A 16,903-nucleotide genomic window follows, 5' to 3' on the forward strand; every position below is an offset into this window, starting at 1 on the left:
GAGATGCCTTTTTTTCCGCTCTGGCATAATGGAAGGGGAAAGAAAAATAGGTTGCCATATATTAAGAAGTTCGCCAAGTGAATTATTATTGGCGCAACCTGAAAAAGAATTGCGCTAAAATAAATTTTTGAATTTCTCCGTAAATTTCGCACCACATTTTATAAAATCTAATATCTAGGCATAATTTGAGTCGTAGAATCGAAATATGAAAAAGAATAGGTATGTTATTTCAGAAAAGTCCGATTTTTTATCATAATACCTATGTTAGAACAATGCTATATATAAATCTAATATATATCCTAAGTCGCGCTTTCGAGACATGAAAAACGCAATTTGAATTTTTTCAATCGGCCCGGTAGGTAGGTAGGTAGGTGACGGAAGACGGGGACGCCTGGTGGCTACCAGAGATAAACAGGCATGTGTCACTCGCCTTCCACTATCTAATGGCAACAACTCCCTGTTGCCTCAAGAGTCCACACCGGGAGCATATTAAGAGCGCAGGAGTTTACATGGCCAAAAAGGGGCGACTTATTAACATCGGTAGATCGGCCCGGTAGAAAGAAAGATATAGAACTGACCGCCTTTTCTTTCTTTCTTTTTCTTTTCTTTTATTTATTTTTTTTTTTTCGCAGTGTACCTTTTGTTTAAATATTCTACTTAAATGATATATTTTATGATGATATAGCGGTTTAACAAGATAAAATTTAGTTATATAATAATCATACTCACTGTATCTTTTTCCATCGTGCCAGCAATGATCAGTACTTAAACACGGTTGCGTCATACAGTCTTCTAAAACATTTTCATTATTGCAGTAACAAACCATATGACAACGAGGACCGTGCGTGTTGCTTGGAATACGAACGTGAGTATTCCGTGGTACCAACAGCTGTGACATATCGCCCAGCCTGCATCCTGAAACAGTGTGACAAAAAATTTTGATACATAAAAACACACAGTGAATATGAATTCACAAACTACATAATCACAATACATATACACTTCAAAATTTTATTACCTACCTCCTCACATACGAGTAGTTGAGACAAAAGTTTTTAAAAGATTATGAAAGTTTCATTTATTTTTTTGTTTCCAAATATCTACGCAAAATTAATAAAGGGGGGGGGGAAGGGATTTACTGAAAAATGGTATACTTATCTCTGTGATTTGAAAACAAGTTGTTGAGGAATTCTACAAAAAAATTCGGTTGTTGGGACTTGTAAAATTTGTTTAAAATCGCTTCTGCTTTAAAACTAATATGTTAAGCGGAAGTATATTTAACGGAAGTGGGAGAGGGATCGGAGACCTTCGGTTCCGTCCCCCTGGAAGGATTCTCCTTCAAAACTAGGAAAAAAGTACGCCACCTATAGAAGTAGCCAAGTCTTAAGCGAACGACCCTTGCTTTTAAAATCCGTGGACTTAATCTGATGTTACTGTCAAACAAATAGTGTGGTGTGATGTATTTGATTATGACAAAGCACTCGAGAGCTATTTGCCTAAGGGAAGGGATTCCTTCATGGAGAAAGGTATTCCTTTCTCCACGAAGGCATTCGTGGAGGATTTTCTAAGGGAAACTGGCTCATATGCACGTTACACATGGGGAAAACCACGAAAACGCGCACACAGCCAACCCGTTCGCGGGATTCGAACCTCGGACCGAACTACCAGTGTTTAGCGACTTTACCGCTCGTCCAATGGTGGGCTGTCAAACAAATGAAGCATATTTCTTGAAAACTATTTAAAATACGTGAATTTAATATCAATTACTCAATTTTTTAAAGTAAATTTAGTTACACACAACAGTATAACATAGTATCACATTATTCATTATATCACATTATTCATTATATCACATTATTTAACACAGCATAATATTCTAATATGACTTAATAACAGTTTTTCTTCATAATCTAATGAAAACAGTACTGCAGCTTTAGTCACTCATGGAGACTCAAGTAATTTGATAATAACAAGACGTTATTCGTGTATTGTTACAAAAAGATATACACCATTTTATATATGGGCCTGAATTCAAAACGGTCCATATATAAGACTTAACCATTGACTGGAATGTCATATTAAAAATTAGAAAAAAAGCCATCAGAGCTTTTAAATAAAATTCTGTTGATTTCGAGTGCAAATTGTTGCAGCTCTCTCTTTTCATGGACAGAAAGACTTAGCAGAAGTGAAGAGCAAGCGACTAGATTTATACTCAAATCAATGTGAGGAGCAAAGATAAAATGAATAAAGCGCCGTCTGTCGAGAAAAACTAGTAACAAAATGCGAAACCTTTTTTTTTTTTTTTTTTTTTTTTTAGGTTTAGTTGATTACGACAGAGTATATTAGGGTTATCTAGCCTAAGAGGTGTCTTCGGGGAGGATATTCTATGGGAAACTGGCTCGTATACACGTATACACATAGGGAAAGCCACTAAAACGTCCACGCAAACGATCCATTCGCATGGAATTGAACACCTGTCGAAACTATCAGTGTTCAGGGATTTTACCGCCGCTTAACCGGGATAGCGGTTAGTGACGCTGACTGCCGTACCAAAGGGCCTGGAATGCCGTACCTGGGCCGAATCCCGGAGAAAACATGGATGTTTGTAAATGTATAGTGTCTGTGCGGCTGGGGGCACTCTAAATATGCGGCAAGCCAAAAGTACTCTTGAGAGGTTGAGGAAGGAAAGGAGAGGAGGGAGACTGTCCGATCCGCCCCGGCCGCCACCCCAGGGTGTTCTCTCCCAAAACTGGAGGCGGGATTGAGCTAAAGTCGGGCTGTCACCTGTATGGTGCATAAGGCTCTCGCCAACCACAGGCGACGCATTTGGCATCTTGCCGCGATGAATGTCGTGGGGTTATGCTGACTTTTGTCAGAAAAGTAAGACAGGTGACAACAACCACTCGCCCGCTGACCAGCCGAAGCGCAAGTGAGCTAAATTATCAGAATTGTGAAAACTCTGGCTAGGAGCGGAATTAAGGCCGTTAAAAGAAAGCGCATTTTTAAACGAAAAGTGCCATTTTTATGAATGTGAAATTTGTACATCAACTAAAAAAAGGAAAAATTATTTTTAAATGAAAATTTTCTTTAGATGTAATTTAATTCTTCCAAAACCTTTTTAAATATTGCCTTACCTTTTTCATGTTTCATTACCATTTGCCTAATTATCCTGTTTGCAAATAATTCTGTGAACAGATGAAAATAAATGTAGATGACGCTACGTTGGTTCTGACTTTATGCCGCTGATTCATTTCCGCATACATTTGGTTTTGTGCTTCCCCCCATGCAAAAACGTTTTGCATCTGAAGAAGAGGGACTTGTATTAGATTGTCCTTGAAATCGACAGAATTTTATTCAAATTTCAATTAATCTAAGATTTAAAAAGAATATTTTTTTTTTGATTTGTTTAATTTGAAAAGTAGTTCTGAATTTCTGAAGGTGTTTTACTTGAAAAAAAGCTTACATACAAGAGGATCTCACATACATGAACATAAGTCACAAAATAATGAATACTGAAGCATGAATATGATGAACATTAAAGATGTACGATAACAATAAGGTACTTAACTGGTTTAAGTATCATACCATGAAAGAAAATTAGGTAAATATGTTTCTCTTAATATAAAAGTTATAATTATTAAACAACATTAATATGCTTGTTCGATAGACAATAGACAATAATGGCGCAGCTTACCTAGTAAAGTTCTAAAATATATCTAAACGCCGAAATCAAAATTTCTACACGTGTGGTTCAGTCGTATTTCCATCTAAATAAACATTTAATCTAGTTTAAAAAGGAATTTATTATAATTCCAAACAAAACAAATTAGTCTAATGTAGAATCAATTTGACATTTCATTCAGTTCAAACTGTTGTCACTTCTCAAAATGAATGCGCTTCTACTGAATTTCGCGTTGCCATTCAGAAGCACAGAAAAGTGTCCATTCAAACCGGAAAAATGGTTCTAAAATGTTACGTTATGTATAATGGCGGGTTTGGCTATCAGAATATCATTTTAAACGAGGAAATCCACTTGTAGGGTTTATATTTATTTTAACTAACATTTATTTTAAGCTATCTTTCCTGTCAAGCCTTTACTTTCCCCTAGAATTGCCAATGCCAGAGTATGTAAATTTTAGTAGAACGCGCAGAGTATTCAAATTTTTTAGCAGAAGTAATTTGAGTTAAATAGAAGGGAAACGAGTTTGTAGGAGTGCTTTCTTGATTCACAAGCGTGAAGGTTGCTAGGTAGAAATTTAAGAACCGCGCGTTTCGGCCTGTGTGCCTACTTCGGCAGTTAGTTGAATCTTTCAACTTCTTATTCAGAAAGTTTGCTGAAATCTCAGCTGTATCTTAGAACGCGGTTAAGTTAGTCACGTTTATAGAGCCTCGTAGGTAGTGACTTGTTATTTATTCATCCTGTTATTTATTTTTAGTTGTACTTTTCCATTTTTATTTAACCGCCGGGTCGGTGTAGTTTGTGAACGTCAAGTGAACGCATCTGTAACTTCTAAAGTGGAATAAAAAGGGAGTTAGACCCTTCTTAAGAGTTTGTGTAATTTCCAGTTCATAGCAGTCACTACTACTGTTGCGGGCAAGTTGGGGGCCACGCAACATCACACACTAAAATTTAAAACATTGCAGAATTAAAGACGAGGTTTTATTGACACACAGTTTGTAATACTAATTATAATACTTTATTTTATAATTTACCTGGAACGCATATATATGGGCGACATGGATGTCCAATAAGGCAGTTCCTATCAACCATACATATATAATTATTATCACATCTGTTTGGCTTGCAAGGATGACTGACTTCTAGTGATGTTCCCGCGAGTTTGCTTTCCCCTGCAAGAAGATACGAAAAATTCTAATTTGCTGTTATCTCTCCAAGATATTAAAAAATACCTACATTTAATTTATTTATATACGTTCAACTTATAGTGATGTGCAAGTATCACAAATGATATATATGATATATATATATATATGATATACGGGATATATATATGATATATATCATATATATGATAATGATATATATATGATATATATATATGATATATATCATATATATGATAATGATATATATATGACATTATATTTAGGTTAATTTGCTTTAAAATAAGCAAAGCAATTAGCAAAACCAACTGAATTGCACGTAATATTTTATTTTAAATTAACCTGAACTCTGAGAATTAAACAGACTATATTAAGTTTACGAGGCATTACATAATCTGAGTCACGTTAATAATATATATATATATATATATATATATAGCGTACGAACTAGGATTTTTCTTTTAACCTTATATATATATATATATTAGCCCTGGCCTACCAAGATTTCCATTTTGAGTTTTCCCTCGACTACTTAAGTCATGGTTGTTTATACTTGATATATTGAAGTGCAAAATGTTTATTTGAAATTTAACTTGACTTTCGGTTTTTGTGTACTGTTTTTCTTCCTGGATAAGTGTAACTGGAAATTCATTTCATACGTTTGCGATTCCTTACTTTTTATGAAGCAAAGATAATTACCATATGCAAAACAGTTTTTAGGAATCAATGCAGTAAAAGCTGCGTTGAATTCCATACACTGTGCACACAATGTACACTACAATGGCTTAAAATACTATTTCGTTCCTACCACGTTCTCCACATAAATATCTGTTAAAGAATACATGAGTGCTAACAATAATTAATATTTTCAGTTAAAGTATTTATGTATTTTTACTATTATTTAGTAAATATTTTAGTAATAATATATTTTTCATGTTTTATTGAGGTAAAAGGAACTTATTTTCAAGACAAAATTTGATTTAAAAACTTGACAGTTAACAGGTTAATAATTCAGATTGTTTGTATTTTATTTTAATTTTAAACAGTGTGGAAAACCATCAAAATCTCCTCAATAAATACTGCATATATAGCTACAAACTTGTCACAATTTTTGCATTTTAATGTTTACAGTAATTTTTCTAAAGAAGCCGTCGCATATAAAATACGTCCCTGCTTCTGTAAACAGTTGAACATTTCATTCTTTTTTCATTCTAAATCGCCAACCCTTTGCATTAAATTCCTACTTATTACAGTGCTCAAATATAAAAAGAAATTAAATAGTACTATTAATATCATGGTTAAATATTCCGCAATAAATTTCAAATGAAATATGAATTTACTCACCCATGTAAGGAGCCAATGATATGCAAGGAGTATCATTTCCAGGTGGAGAGAGGATTTCACAAAGTGTTACTGGACTTTGGTGACTTAGTAGTCTCGTACGATTAACACATTTATCAAGAATGTCTATACAATCAGCTCTTAAAGAGAATGAAAAAAATAGAGACAATTGTTACAATATGAACGGAATTATTTTTCAGATTTGCCTATTGAGAATGAAAAAATAATCGGGTAACAACAAATATGTAAGTAAATAAAAGTATGTCAAGTTACGGTTAAAAGTCATTTCTCGTTTTGGCCAACATAAACTGATCATAAAATACATGATAATTTATTATTATTACATATGTCCGCAGAAGAATTTATATAAATATTTTAAACAATTCATTGAAGGCATTGAAAAACAAATTACTCCTCTTAACAACTTTTATTGTTCGCCAAACAGCAGTTAAAATTTATGATTATCTTTTTCATTATGGGGAATTAAAAAGTACTAATTGCAATTATTCCATACCCTTATTCGGAACCATTTCCTGCTTACAGACCACAGCAATAACGTTTTTGTAAATACGAAAAGAAATAAAAAGTTTTCTGCTGTTCTGAGATGAAATAATCACATCTGTTGTAGAGTCATTAGGTTATTTCGAAGCAAGAGACATGAAAAATTAGAAGTGCCCTCGCCGGTACTCGAACCTTTCGAATACGGGCCGAGTATGCGTTACACCAAGAAGGCATGCAGAAAGGCATGCATACCTTATACTGTTTCTGTAAATTATCTGAAAACCTTAAAGAAAATACAATTAAATTAAACATCTCTTTAAATTAGGTTTCAATTTCTTTAAAAGCCACTTTATGAGATTTCCTGTTCTACTTCAATAAATCTTTTCTTCGAATAGATACAGAGACTTGTTATGTAAAGCTAAAAATATGTTGTATGAATTAAACAATAACATGAAAAAGCACCGGAACTTGTCATTTCCACGTATATGGATAGTCAAACAGCTTGCAAGCAATAAGTGGCGCGAAGTTTGCTATTAAATAATAATTTCGGGAATAATTTAGATTTAAGGAGAATAATAAATAGCAAATGGCATTCTACTGTACACACACATTTCTAAAATTTCTGTTTTAATTACGAAGACATATTTCGTCGTGTGATAAAGGAATCCAACCTCCCACCATTGAATATCTTAAAATTCTTTAATATTTCTTCGAAATTGTGTAGACGAATTGTATAAAGTATTCATATTTAGATTGCTTAATATGAATATTTTAAGCATTCCCTAGAAATATTAATATATATTTTTCAACTTCAAGACATATTGGTGAATTATATTTCGGGATTCTGCTATTATTAACTGGCCAGTTTTAGAAATTAACTGATTTGTAGCTAAATCTTTAAAATGAGCAAACAAACGATTTATTGTTTGCTCATAACTCAGTTATTTTAACGTAATTAATAGATAATCAATAATAGCTCAAAGACATTGGTAAGATGAAAAATACACACGTAAATTGATCATCAGACAGAATGTTTTTGAAGTTTGAATGATAAAAATTTTTTAACTACTTTCATTAACACTAAGTTTATGGATATTTTTATTGCACCTCAATATTAACGAACACCCGTCAAATTGACGAGTATAGGAAACCACGTTTTTTCTTTAAAGAAAAAATTTGATGCGGACACATGAGTTCCTTATAGAGAATATTAAATTTTTGCTGCATTTCATTTAAACTTATTTCGTCGAATTTCATTAGAAATAGATTTCTCATTCAATTAATTCAGCTCTCACTTCGCGGTAAGGCAAAATACATAAAACCTCCAAATATATTCATTAAAAATTGAAAAATATAGAAGAATATAAAACACCAAATATAGTTAAAATAATTTTAAAAAATTTACAATTGAAATTAAAGTTTCAACAGACAAGAAAGAAAGACAAGAAAGCAGACAAGAAGGCAGATTTTTCGGTGGCTAAAACTAAAGGTATACTTTTGGCCACACTAGGCAAAAAGACACTGAAGGTGCAGAAACTGACTTAATTCACTATTCTGCTAAGTTTCAAATGTAAACAAATATGGCTGCCATGGTAAAAAAATAGCCTTAGCCGCAGTTAAACAACGTTTAAATTGTTGATAATTCTACAACTATTGCATGCAGATTTACTAAAGGCTTAAAAACCTTAACCGGAAGATAAGAACAATATAATGCAATCATTTTTAAAGGAAAAAATACACAACTTACCAACATATAAGAATAAAACAAAATTGAGCTCACCGAGCCAAGTAACAGAGTGGGTATATATATATTGTTACGAATTTTGTTTTGAGGTAGCTGATTTTAGTAGAATTATAATTAAAATTGTTTTATTTCCCCGTGCAATGTAGCGCGAAACAAATTTTAAGAAAAAGCTATGCCGGAAAAGTAAAAATACGGGAGCAAATGCATTTAACATTTAATAAATAAATATCTCTTTAATTTGTATTGAAACTGAATAAATGTAATTGACCACTATGTTAGCTGTAACCGTTATTATATCCACTCTTTTGCTTTCCAGAAATCTCGAGAAGCAGAATTCACTAAAAAGATCTCGCACGGCCGATTAAAAACTATTTAAGGCCGAAGAAAGAACATCTCAGCTTAGTTGTTTAGTTAGTTGCTTAGTTAAAAAAAAAAAAAAAAAAAAAAAAGAGGCTCGGTGATCATTTACTTTAGTGATTGATAACAGATTAAATAAAGAAAAAAATCTGAAAGCTTTCAGATTTTAATTTACGCCCAAAAAGCACTTTTTATTAAACATTTTATGTGTTACCTTTATTTATTAAATATCAAGTTCATCGCTCTTAAATCATAAAATTCAATTAAAGAGCAATATAAGACAATATTTAAAAGAGCATATCTTTAAAATGTCCGATACACAGTCTCGTGCGCTGGCGATAAATTTTTTGGGGAGGGGGTACAGTGTTGCTATTGCCCACTTTGAAATCGTTGAGTTTCTTAATCAAGACTCATAAATGCTTTACAAAATATAAAATAGATAATAAAACAAATTCAAAATTTGGGATTCGAGATGCTCATATTCGGGTGGAGACGTACGTTACTCAAAATTTGATTCCTGTAGGTACCGTTGTTTTATCACAGTGAGAGAAACATACATACATTTATGCAGATTCTTCATTATTTCATTTGTTTAAATATAATACAGGTCTCTAATATTTGGTGACAACAATTTAAAAAGTGATTCACCGTTTTTGATGAATCAACGCAAAATGCCAAAACGAAATTAATAACCGTTCTGGGTAAATTGCCCCTTTAGGCTAATAAATCTGTTGCTTGTTTGTCTTTTGTTCTTTCTTTTACAATGCCCTTTTTTTTTCAAACATTTTACTTGTCTTGCATGGCAACAAACTTCTCGATCATAAAAGCATAGTCGAACATCCGTATCTCTAAATTTTTAAAAATTATTTCCTGCATTTTTAGTATTAAATCAATATATTTTTTAAGCCAAATTATGTTTTATATCTTGCTAGAATTACTTCTTATTAATTGACTGTAACTGCATTCAGATATCAAATGTTACACCAGTATTTTTTAATTATTTAATTTACCATTTAAATCTATTTAATTTCACATTTGCCGAAATTTCTTATCGTCAGTATGAAGCCCCTTCCTGTTTATAGTGTTGCGATGCCATAACACCTGATAGCGAATCAGAAATCACCGTCTACATAGCTTTCCAATCACATAAGCTATTCAAGCATGTAAGTGAAATATGGAATTATTCTAAACACTCATTTTAATGAAGCAGATGCCAGAGTATTTAACATATACTTTCTTTCAGTGTTTGTTATTAATATAAATTAATGGCATTTACTCCTTCTGTTTACGCCATTAGACTTATAAAAAGTTGTGTACTTTAAATTAGATTAATACATTAAGGCAAAGCACGCCAGGCTATCTCTCTAAGAGGAAAAATGCTTTCCTGGAGGATTTTCCAAGATAAACTGGCTTGTATTGTGTTACACATGGGAAAAACCACAAAACATCCCCTCAGCCAGTCTATTTATCACGTTTTAAACCGACAGGAGCTATGAGTGAGTATTCAGACGTTTTATGCAGTCGGGTTATCACTGATGAGCAAGTTTTAACGGAAACGCGCTGTGAATCCTAAATGATACGAAGATGACTCATGAAATGCTTTGGGATTTTTAGTGTCTGTTTCTAATGATATATACGAAAATGATTATCTTCAATTTGTATTATTATTAAATATTCTTTATAGAACATTCAAATTTTATAATCCTACAAAATGGGAAAAAAAGCACTGCACAATAGTTATAAAAAAGTCCGGGAAATAAAAAATAATAAAAAAGTCCGAGATATAAAAAAGTCCGGGAGGAGGAAAAAAGACTTTCGAATTGGGTAAAATCGATACAGTTTCAAAACTTTTCTTATTTTTCAACTATGATACTCAGGAAGTGTTTAATAGTTACAAATTAATAAGTTACTTTCACTATTTAGTAAGCTCTTTTTATAAAAAAAAATTATAAGCTTAATTAAAAATAAATTTTTGGAAAAATTAGTTTAGAAAATATTTTAAGACTTCTGAGTTTATAAACGATAATTAAAAGAAACTTAATATATTTCAAAATAAAAAAATATTTTCATTACAATTCTTTGTTCTAAATCTAAATGAATGCCTGTAATATATATAAAAAAATCTGAAAGCTTTCAGATTTTACATTACGCCCAAAGGGGCGTTTTTTTAATGCTTTGTAGGTTAGATTTATTTATTAAATATCATGTTCTGCGCACTTAAACCATAAAATTCAGTCCAACAGCAGTATCGTGAAATAATTTCAAAATGAGCATATCTTTAGATTTTACGATACAGAGTATCGCGCGCTGGAGATAATTTTTTTTTTTTCCCATACAGTTTTGCCATTGCTCTCTTTTAAATCGTTGAGTTTGTTAATCAAAAATTCGTTAGTGTTTTACAAAATATGAAATAGATAATAAAACAAATTCCAAATTTGGGCTTCCAGATGCCCATATTCGGGTGGAAACGAACGTTATTCAAAATCTGAAGGTTGTAGCTACCGTTGTTTTATCACAATAAACAACAGATACAAAAAATTTTTTTCCTGTACAGTGTTGCCATATCTCGCTTTGAAATTGTTGACTTTGTTAATCAAAAATTCTTTAATGTCTGACAAATTATGAAATAGATAATAAAACAAATTCCGAATTAGGGTTTCCAGATGCCCATATTCAGAGTGTTTTTTCACAGTGAGAGAAACATACATACATTTATGCAGATTCTTCATTATTTAATTTCTTTCAATATAATACAGGGTTCTAATATGTGGTGGCAACAATTTGGAAAGTGAACCAACAGTTTCAGTGAATCAACGCAAAATGCCAAAACAAAATTAATAGCCCTTCTCCGCTAACACCCTTTGGGCTAAAAAGAAGATGGCAGATAGAAAACTTAGACATCCGCTTCTGCCCCAATTAAAGTAAAAGAAAAAAAAAGTATCCTGTGAGTAGAAAAGATCCGAAATGTTATTAAATTTCTGTAGCTTCTTAAAACTATAAAACATGAAAATTACTTGCAAATCCTATTCACAAGAGCTTTAGGATCACATGGTTTGATCTGCAGAGTACAAGCAATAGCTTTCCAGATTTCTGGATGACACTCTGATATCTTTAAAACGGGAATATGCATCATTGGAAGTTGAATCACTCCTTCTTCCCACGACAAGAAATTTTGCTCAGCTGCTTCATCTGCTCCTTTGTTGCAGCTACGGAACAGTTCAGTAGGACGGGAGTTGAAATTTGTACAGTACGATAAACCTTCACATCCGAGTTCGCAAGGTTCGTCAACTAAAAGTAAATAAATGAAAGTGTATCGCAGGATATCCCATAATTTTTGTCAAAAAAATCATCAAAATTGAACAAACTGGCGTATCACCGTGCGGTTTGCGCCTGAAAACTTTAATTTTTTTTTATTCATTTAGAATGATAATCATAGTCTAAGTATGAATACGTACCTTCTGTTAAACATCGTATCATTTCTGATTCAGCAAGTTGATACTGGCATAAACGATCAAAGTCATTCCAACTACCACCTGACCACTGGTTGCTAAAGGTCTGAAATTAGATGTGTAAATTAATTTATTCGGAACTTTGATAAAAGCAAAAGTTCAGAAACAAAACATATCAAATGCATAAGTATCAATTTACTTTTATTACGCAATCTATATCATAAGATTTGAAGCCAAAAATAATGTATTAATATATATGCAACAGAAATACATAAGGATCTTTAGAATACATTCACAAGGCTGGACATAACCCCTTGTTCCTTCCTTGGCAATGACAGACATTGAAGTTTTCTGCAATCTTTCTTTGGCGACTGAGGTATTTTTCTAAGTATAAGATAAATCTTTTATTGTTTATCTAATAAAATGCCATGTTTTGGATTCTGACCAATTATGACGTGTATTTTTTTTCTTTCTTTGATGATATATTACGTCCTTGATCCAAATGTTATGCTACCTTCCCTGGACAAGCCTCATTCATACATAACCGCTTGCATTCGAGAATTCTAGCAATGTTTTTGTGGTAGATTGTTCCATATCGTCCCGATCTGCCTACGATTTTTACCTTTTTCTAGCTGTTTGGAAAATATCATAATGATTACAAATTTTCGGGTAGCGACAATGCCTAGACAACGATTATGCAGTAAGCGCCTTGGTTATCACATTTTAGGAGATGGACATAAAACATATTCTCCCGCATTTCGAAAGAAATCTCAGTAAGTATCCATCTTAAAACACAGTATACAGCAACTCGGGGCAACATGAGTGTCGTTGAAAGCTTGGCGCATATTTATTGCATTGCCCAACGAATATGTACCAAGCTTATTACAGTTGCATTTCCCAAAGACCCACTTCAGATTATAAACCTCATAGTCTGAAGTGGGGAATAACCGGAAATTTTCCTCGTAGCCGAGGCTTCTTCGTGGGTTCGGGACTCGGTTCGACTCACTTTTTCTTCTCATCTCACATGCACCAATTTACAGGCTGATAAGCACCCTCTCCAAGTGGACCAGCTGCTCTGTCGGTGGAGCAAAGTTAAAAAAAAAAAAAAAAAAAAAAAAAAAAAAAAAAAAAAAAAAGTAAAGTTTAAAGTGAGTCAAGAACCATTAGTTAACTGACCTCAACTATACTCTTGATGTGAAGAATCATATACGCAGATAACACACATACGTAATATATACTGCAGTCAGATTGGTTTGTTTAACAGCCAGTGAATAATTAAAACACAGCTTTTTAACTTTTTGAAAAATGTTTCGGTTAAAAACAATAAAGTGCATTGTTTGAGAAAAATACAGTAATTTTTTTTTTCCATAAAAACATACTTGAATATCAGACTACCAAAATTCGCTAGTCAGTTAAATGTTCTTTACATTTTAGAATTTGACTGTGATATATCAAACTTCATTTTGCATTAATATATCAAACTATAAACATGTATCATAAAGATACTAGCGCTGCCGAAATTTAAGTTTCGTTTTTTAATTTTTTATTTTATGCAACAAGACAGTGAAAACAATGCATGCTACAGTTACTGTTGAGTTAAGGATGCATAACTGTGATACTAACCAAATGAATGGTAACAGGCTGAATCTTCTTAAAAGAATTTAACCTTAGGAAAAATTCAACATCAATGCATAGTCTTCTGATGATTATTTTAAATTGAATAGCTGGCCGAAAAGTTGCCTCTCATGTTGCATGTTGGGCCTTTTATGTTGAAATAAATTTTGCTCTTCGAATAATAGCTCTAAATTCATTCACGAAAATTCCCTTGAGTGATAGATAGGAATATGAGAAAGTTGTTGAAGTAAGTGCTTAGAAGTCAAAAATAACAGTAATCGTCACTGATGTTTCCAAATGAAATAAATTTAATAATAGCAATAATAATAATAATAATCGTAAAAAGATAAAAAGGAAATAAAATATATACTTCGATACAGAGTCTTTGGCAGTTAACTGTAGCAGCTCGAAAACAACACTGTAACTTTGCACCGTCCATTTCGATTTTCTCAGACTGAGTGAGAGAGCCTCCAGGCTCATTTGCAGCAGCATTAAGTAGGAAGCACTGCCATAGCCTGTCCTAAATAAATATATGTAATCAATAGTAGACATCTAACATTAACATCAGGCATTTGAATTTTGAACAACTAACTAAACAAACCGATAAAAAGGCCAAAACAAAAAAGTTACAAGATAGAATTCCGACAATATCAAACATTTGATGAAAAGACAGTATGAAGAAAACGGCTGAAGTTTTCATAACTACAGTTATTGATTCTTAGACTTATACATCAGACTTTTAATTTTATAATTCGCACAACCACTAAAATGTTCGTAAATAGGAATGGCAATGAAAATCAAGTTTTACACTTACTTTATAGAGTTAAAAATAAATCTGAAAGCTTTTAGATTTTACATTACTTCCAAACGAGTGTTTTTTAACGTTTTGCGTGTTTGTAACCTCACGGCTCAATGAACGCCACCTAGCGGCCGCCGGGGAAAACACCGACCAACAAAGACTATAGCTTTCAGTCGGTGTACTGGACTCAAGATCTAAGCATGGTATTCCCCGAGATTTACTTTGAAACTTAAATGTGTAATTATAACGCCCTTTATTGTAATGTTTTATCTTAATCGTGTTTTGTTAATTAAAACTATTTAAAAAGGCCAAGCGAGTCTTTTGTTTATGTTAGTTTTGGTTATAGTTGGCGCCCCCACGTTGGGCCCCAACAAAATATTCTTAAGTCCAAATATTCTTGCGGCTTTTACTAGGTATTTTAATCTTTACTTTTAAAATTCATTTAAAAAATTAAGCAGCACTAGGCACTAATTTTGAACTTGTTAGTTCTTTCGTATTTTTTATAAATTGAACTTTGGCAAATTTTCTAATTTCTATATATATACTTGAAGAAGATATAATAAAGTAGTCAAAAGTGCTTTAAAAAAAAGAAAGAATAAATTAGGCTAAAATTAGCGCCTCGAACTGCTAAATTTTCAAAATCAGTTCAAATAGGTAAAGAATTTAAAACCTAACAAAAGCCGCTTAAATATTTGAAAGTAACCTATCTTGTTTCCAGAAACACGTTGCAAAAATGAAATACTTAAGAAAAAGACTAGTTATGAACTAAAAATTTTACAAAATTAAAAATGGGAAAAAAACAACACAGTACAAACTGTTTTTTTATTAATCTCCCTCTGTTTAAAGCTTCAAACAGAACTTGTCAAAGAAAAAGCGTTTTGAAGTCTCAAACCAAGTTGATCAACTGGAAAAACGTAAACATGTTTCGTTCTAACAAATTCACTGAGACTTCAATCCGTTTTAATTGAACTCAATATTCTTTACAAACTTAAATTTATTAAAAGTCTCATTATCTTTGTCTCTTTTCCTGGCATGTTTTCGATTTCTATGCCACATAATGCACAAAAATGCTTAAAGTTATAAGGTATTTCTCCCGCTTTCCTAGCTTGCCTTCGTCTTGAAGTGGTTCTGCACTCTGGGCCGCCATTGCAGAGGTACTTGGTTCGATTCCCGGCGAAGGCGGTTTCTAATTTTTCATCTCTCCGGCTTTTCCAATTAACCTAATGTCTCTACAAAGTAATTACTACAAAATTTATGAAACTTAAAATTTGTAAATTCCATACCTATATATATATATATGTATGTTTTTCCTTTTTTTAATTGTGATGTTTACATTTCATGAAATATCTTTTATTATGCAGAAGTTGCTAAATTAAAGCAGAAAGAAAAAAACTGCAATGAAATTGTAGCATATACCTCACTAGTAGGTTCTAGAATTTAAAAAGTAGGATTTAACTCAGCAAGAAAAGAAAATACGACGATTGGTTTCTGAGATTTAGATTTTATTATATTAATCGTTATGATGTGAAATTTGCTTGATTTGGAATGAACATTTGGTTGCTGATAGCATGAAATCATCCAAACTAGAGCGAAATTGCATGCAATGCACACAAACAAACCACAAAAATAGTTTGAATGACTTCCAAAGTCTTCAAATGCAGAAAGTAATGTTTCCAGAAATGTTTCAAAATATCAGTATAAATTAAAATTCTCTTTGATTAATTTTTTCTTTAAAATGTACAGAAAATTTATAAAAAAGAAAAACATAGTAGATTATCAGAAATTTGATTTTACTTACCTTTCCTTTTGACGCATAAATAAGATAAATATTTTTAAATTACAGCATTTAATCATAATAAAAATTTCATAAATTAACAATAAGAGTATTTATTCAAAGCAATATATAATTTTTTAAATTAATCTGATATAAGAAAAATATCAATATAAAACATCTAAAATATTTTTAAAAAAAAAAATTGTAAAAAAAAAAAAAAAAAAAAAATCTGTAACACGTCTAAAACATATACAAATTATTATATCAAATAAATAGTTTACTTACATGAGGAAGTGGGGGTCCGCAACCGACTCTGCTAAGCCCATCAATAACTTCCTGGCCCGTCGTTTCGGTTCTCAGAATTTCTTTGCATGCAGTACGACACTGAATGTTAGGAGATCGATCACAGCAGTGCATATCTAAAGAAATAAGAAAGTATACAGTCGCAGTTAAGAGCGTGGAATAAATACACTTTCACA

General features: G+C 32.1%; 1 protein-coding gene across 1 annotated transcript in view; it reads right to left on the minus strand.

Annotated features, from left to right (window-relative positions):
- LOC118193141 (reversion-inducing cysteine-rich protein with Kazal motifs-like) overlaps positions 1-16,903 on the minus strand; it is a 232,762-nt gene that overhangs the window by 19,657 nt on the left and 196,202 nt on the right. Inside the window, exons 8-14 of the mRNA XM_035364220.2 lie at positions 16,710-16,843; positions 14,222-14,371; positions 12,244-12,343; positions 11,803-12,076; positions 6,190-6,326; positions 4,714-4,851; positions 730-915 (exon numbers count right to left, since the gene is read on the minus strand). Coding sequence (XP_035220111.1) covers positions 730-915; positions 4,714-4,851; positions 6,190-6,326; positions 11,803-12,076; positions 12,244-12,343; positions 14,222-14,371; positions 16,710-16,843 — 1,119 coding nt within the window. The remainder of the gene's footprint in view (positions 1-729; positions 916-4,713; positions 4,852-6,189; positions 6,327-11,802; positions 12,077-12,243; positions 12,344-14,221; positions 14,372-16,709; positions 16,844-16,903) is intronic.

This window comes from Stegodyphus dumicola, chromosome 5 (genome assembly GCF_044657685.1).
Source record: "Stegodyphus dumicola isolate Sdum_Otavi_A_Nest chromosome 5, ASM4465768v1".
Taxonomy (NCBI): Eukaryota; Metazoa; Arthropoda; class Arachnida; order Araneae; family Eresidae; genus Stegodyphus; species Stegodyphus dumicola.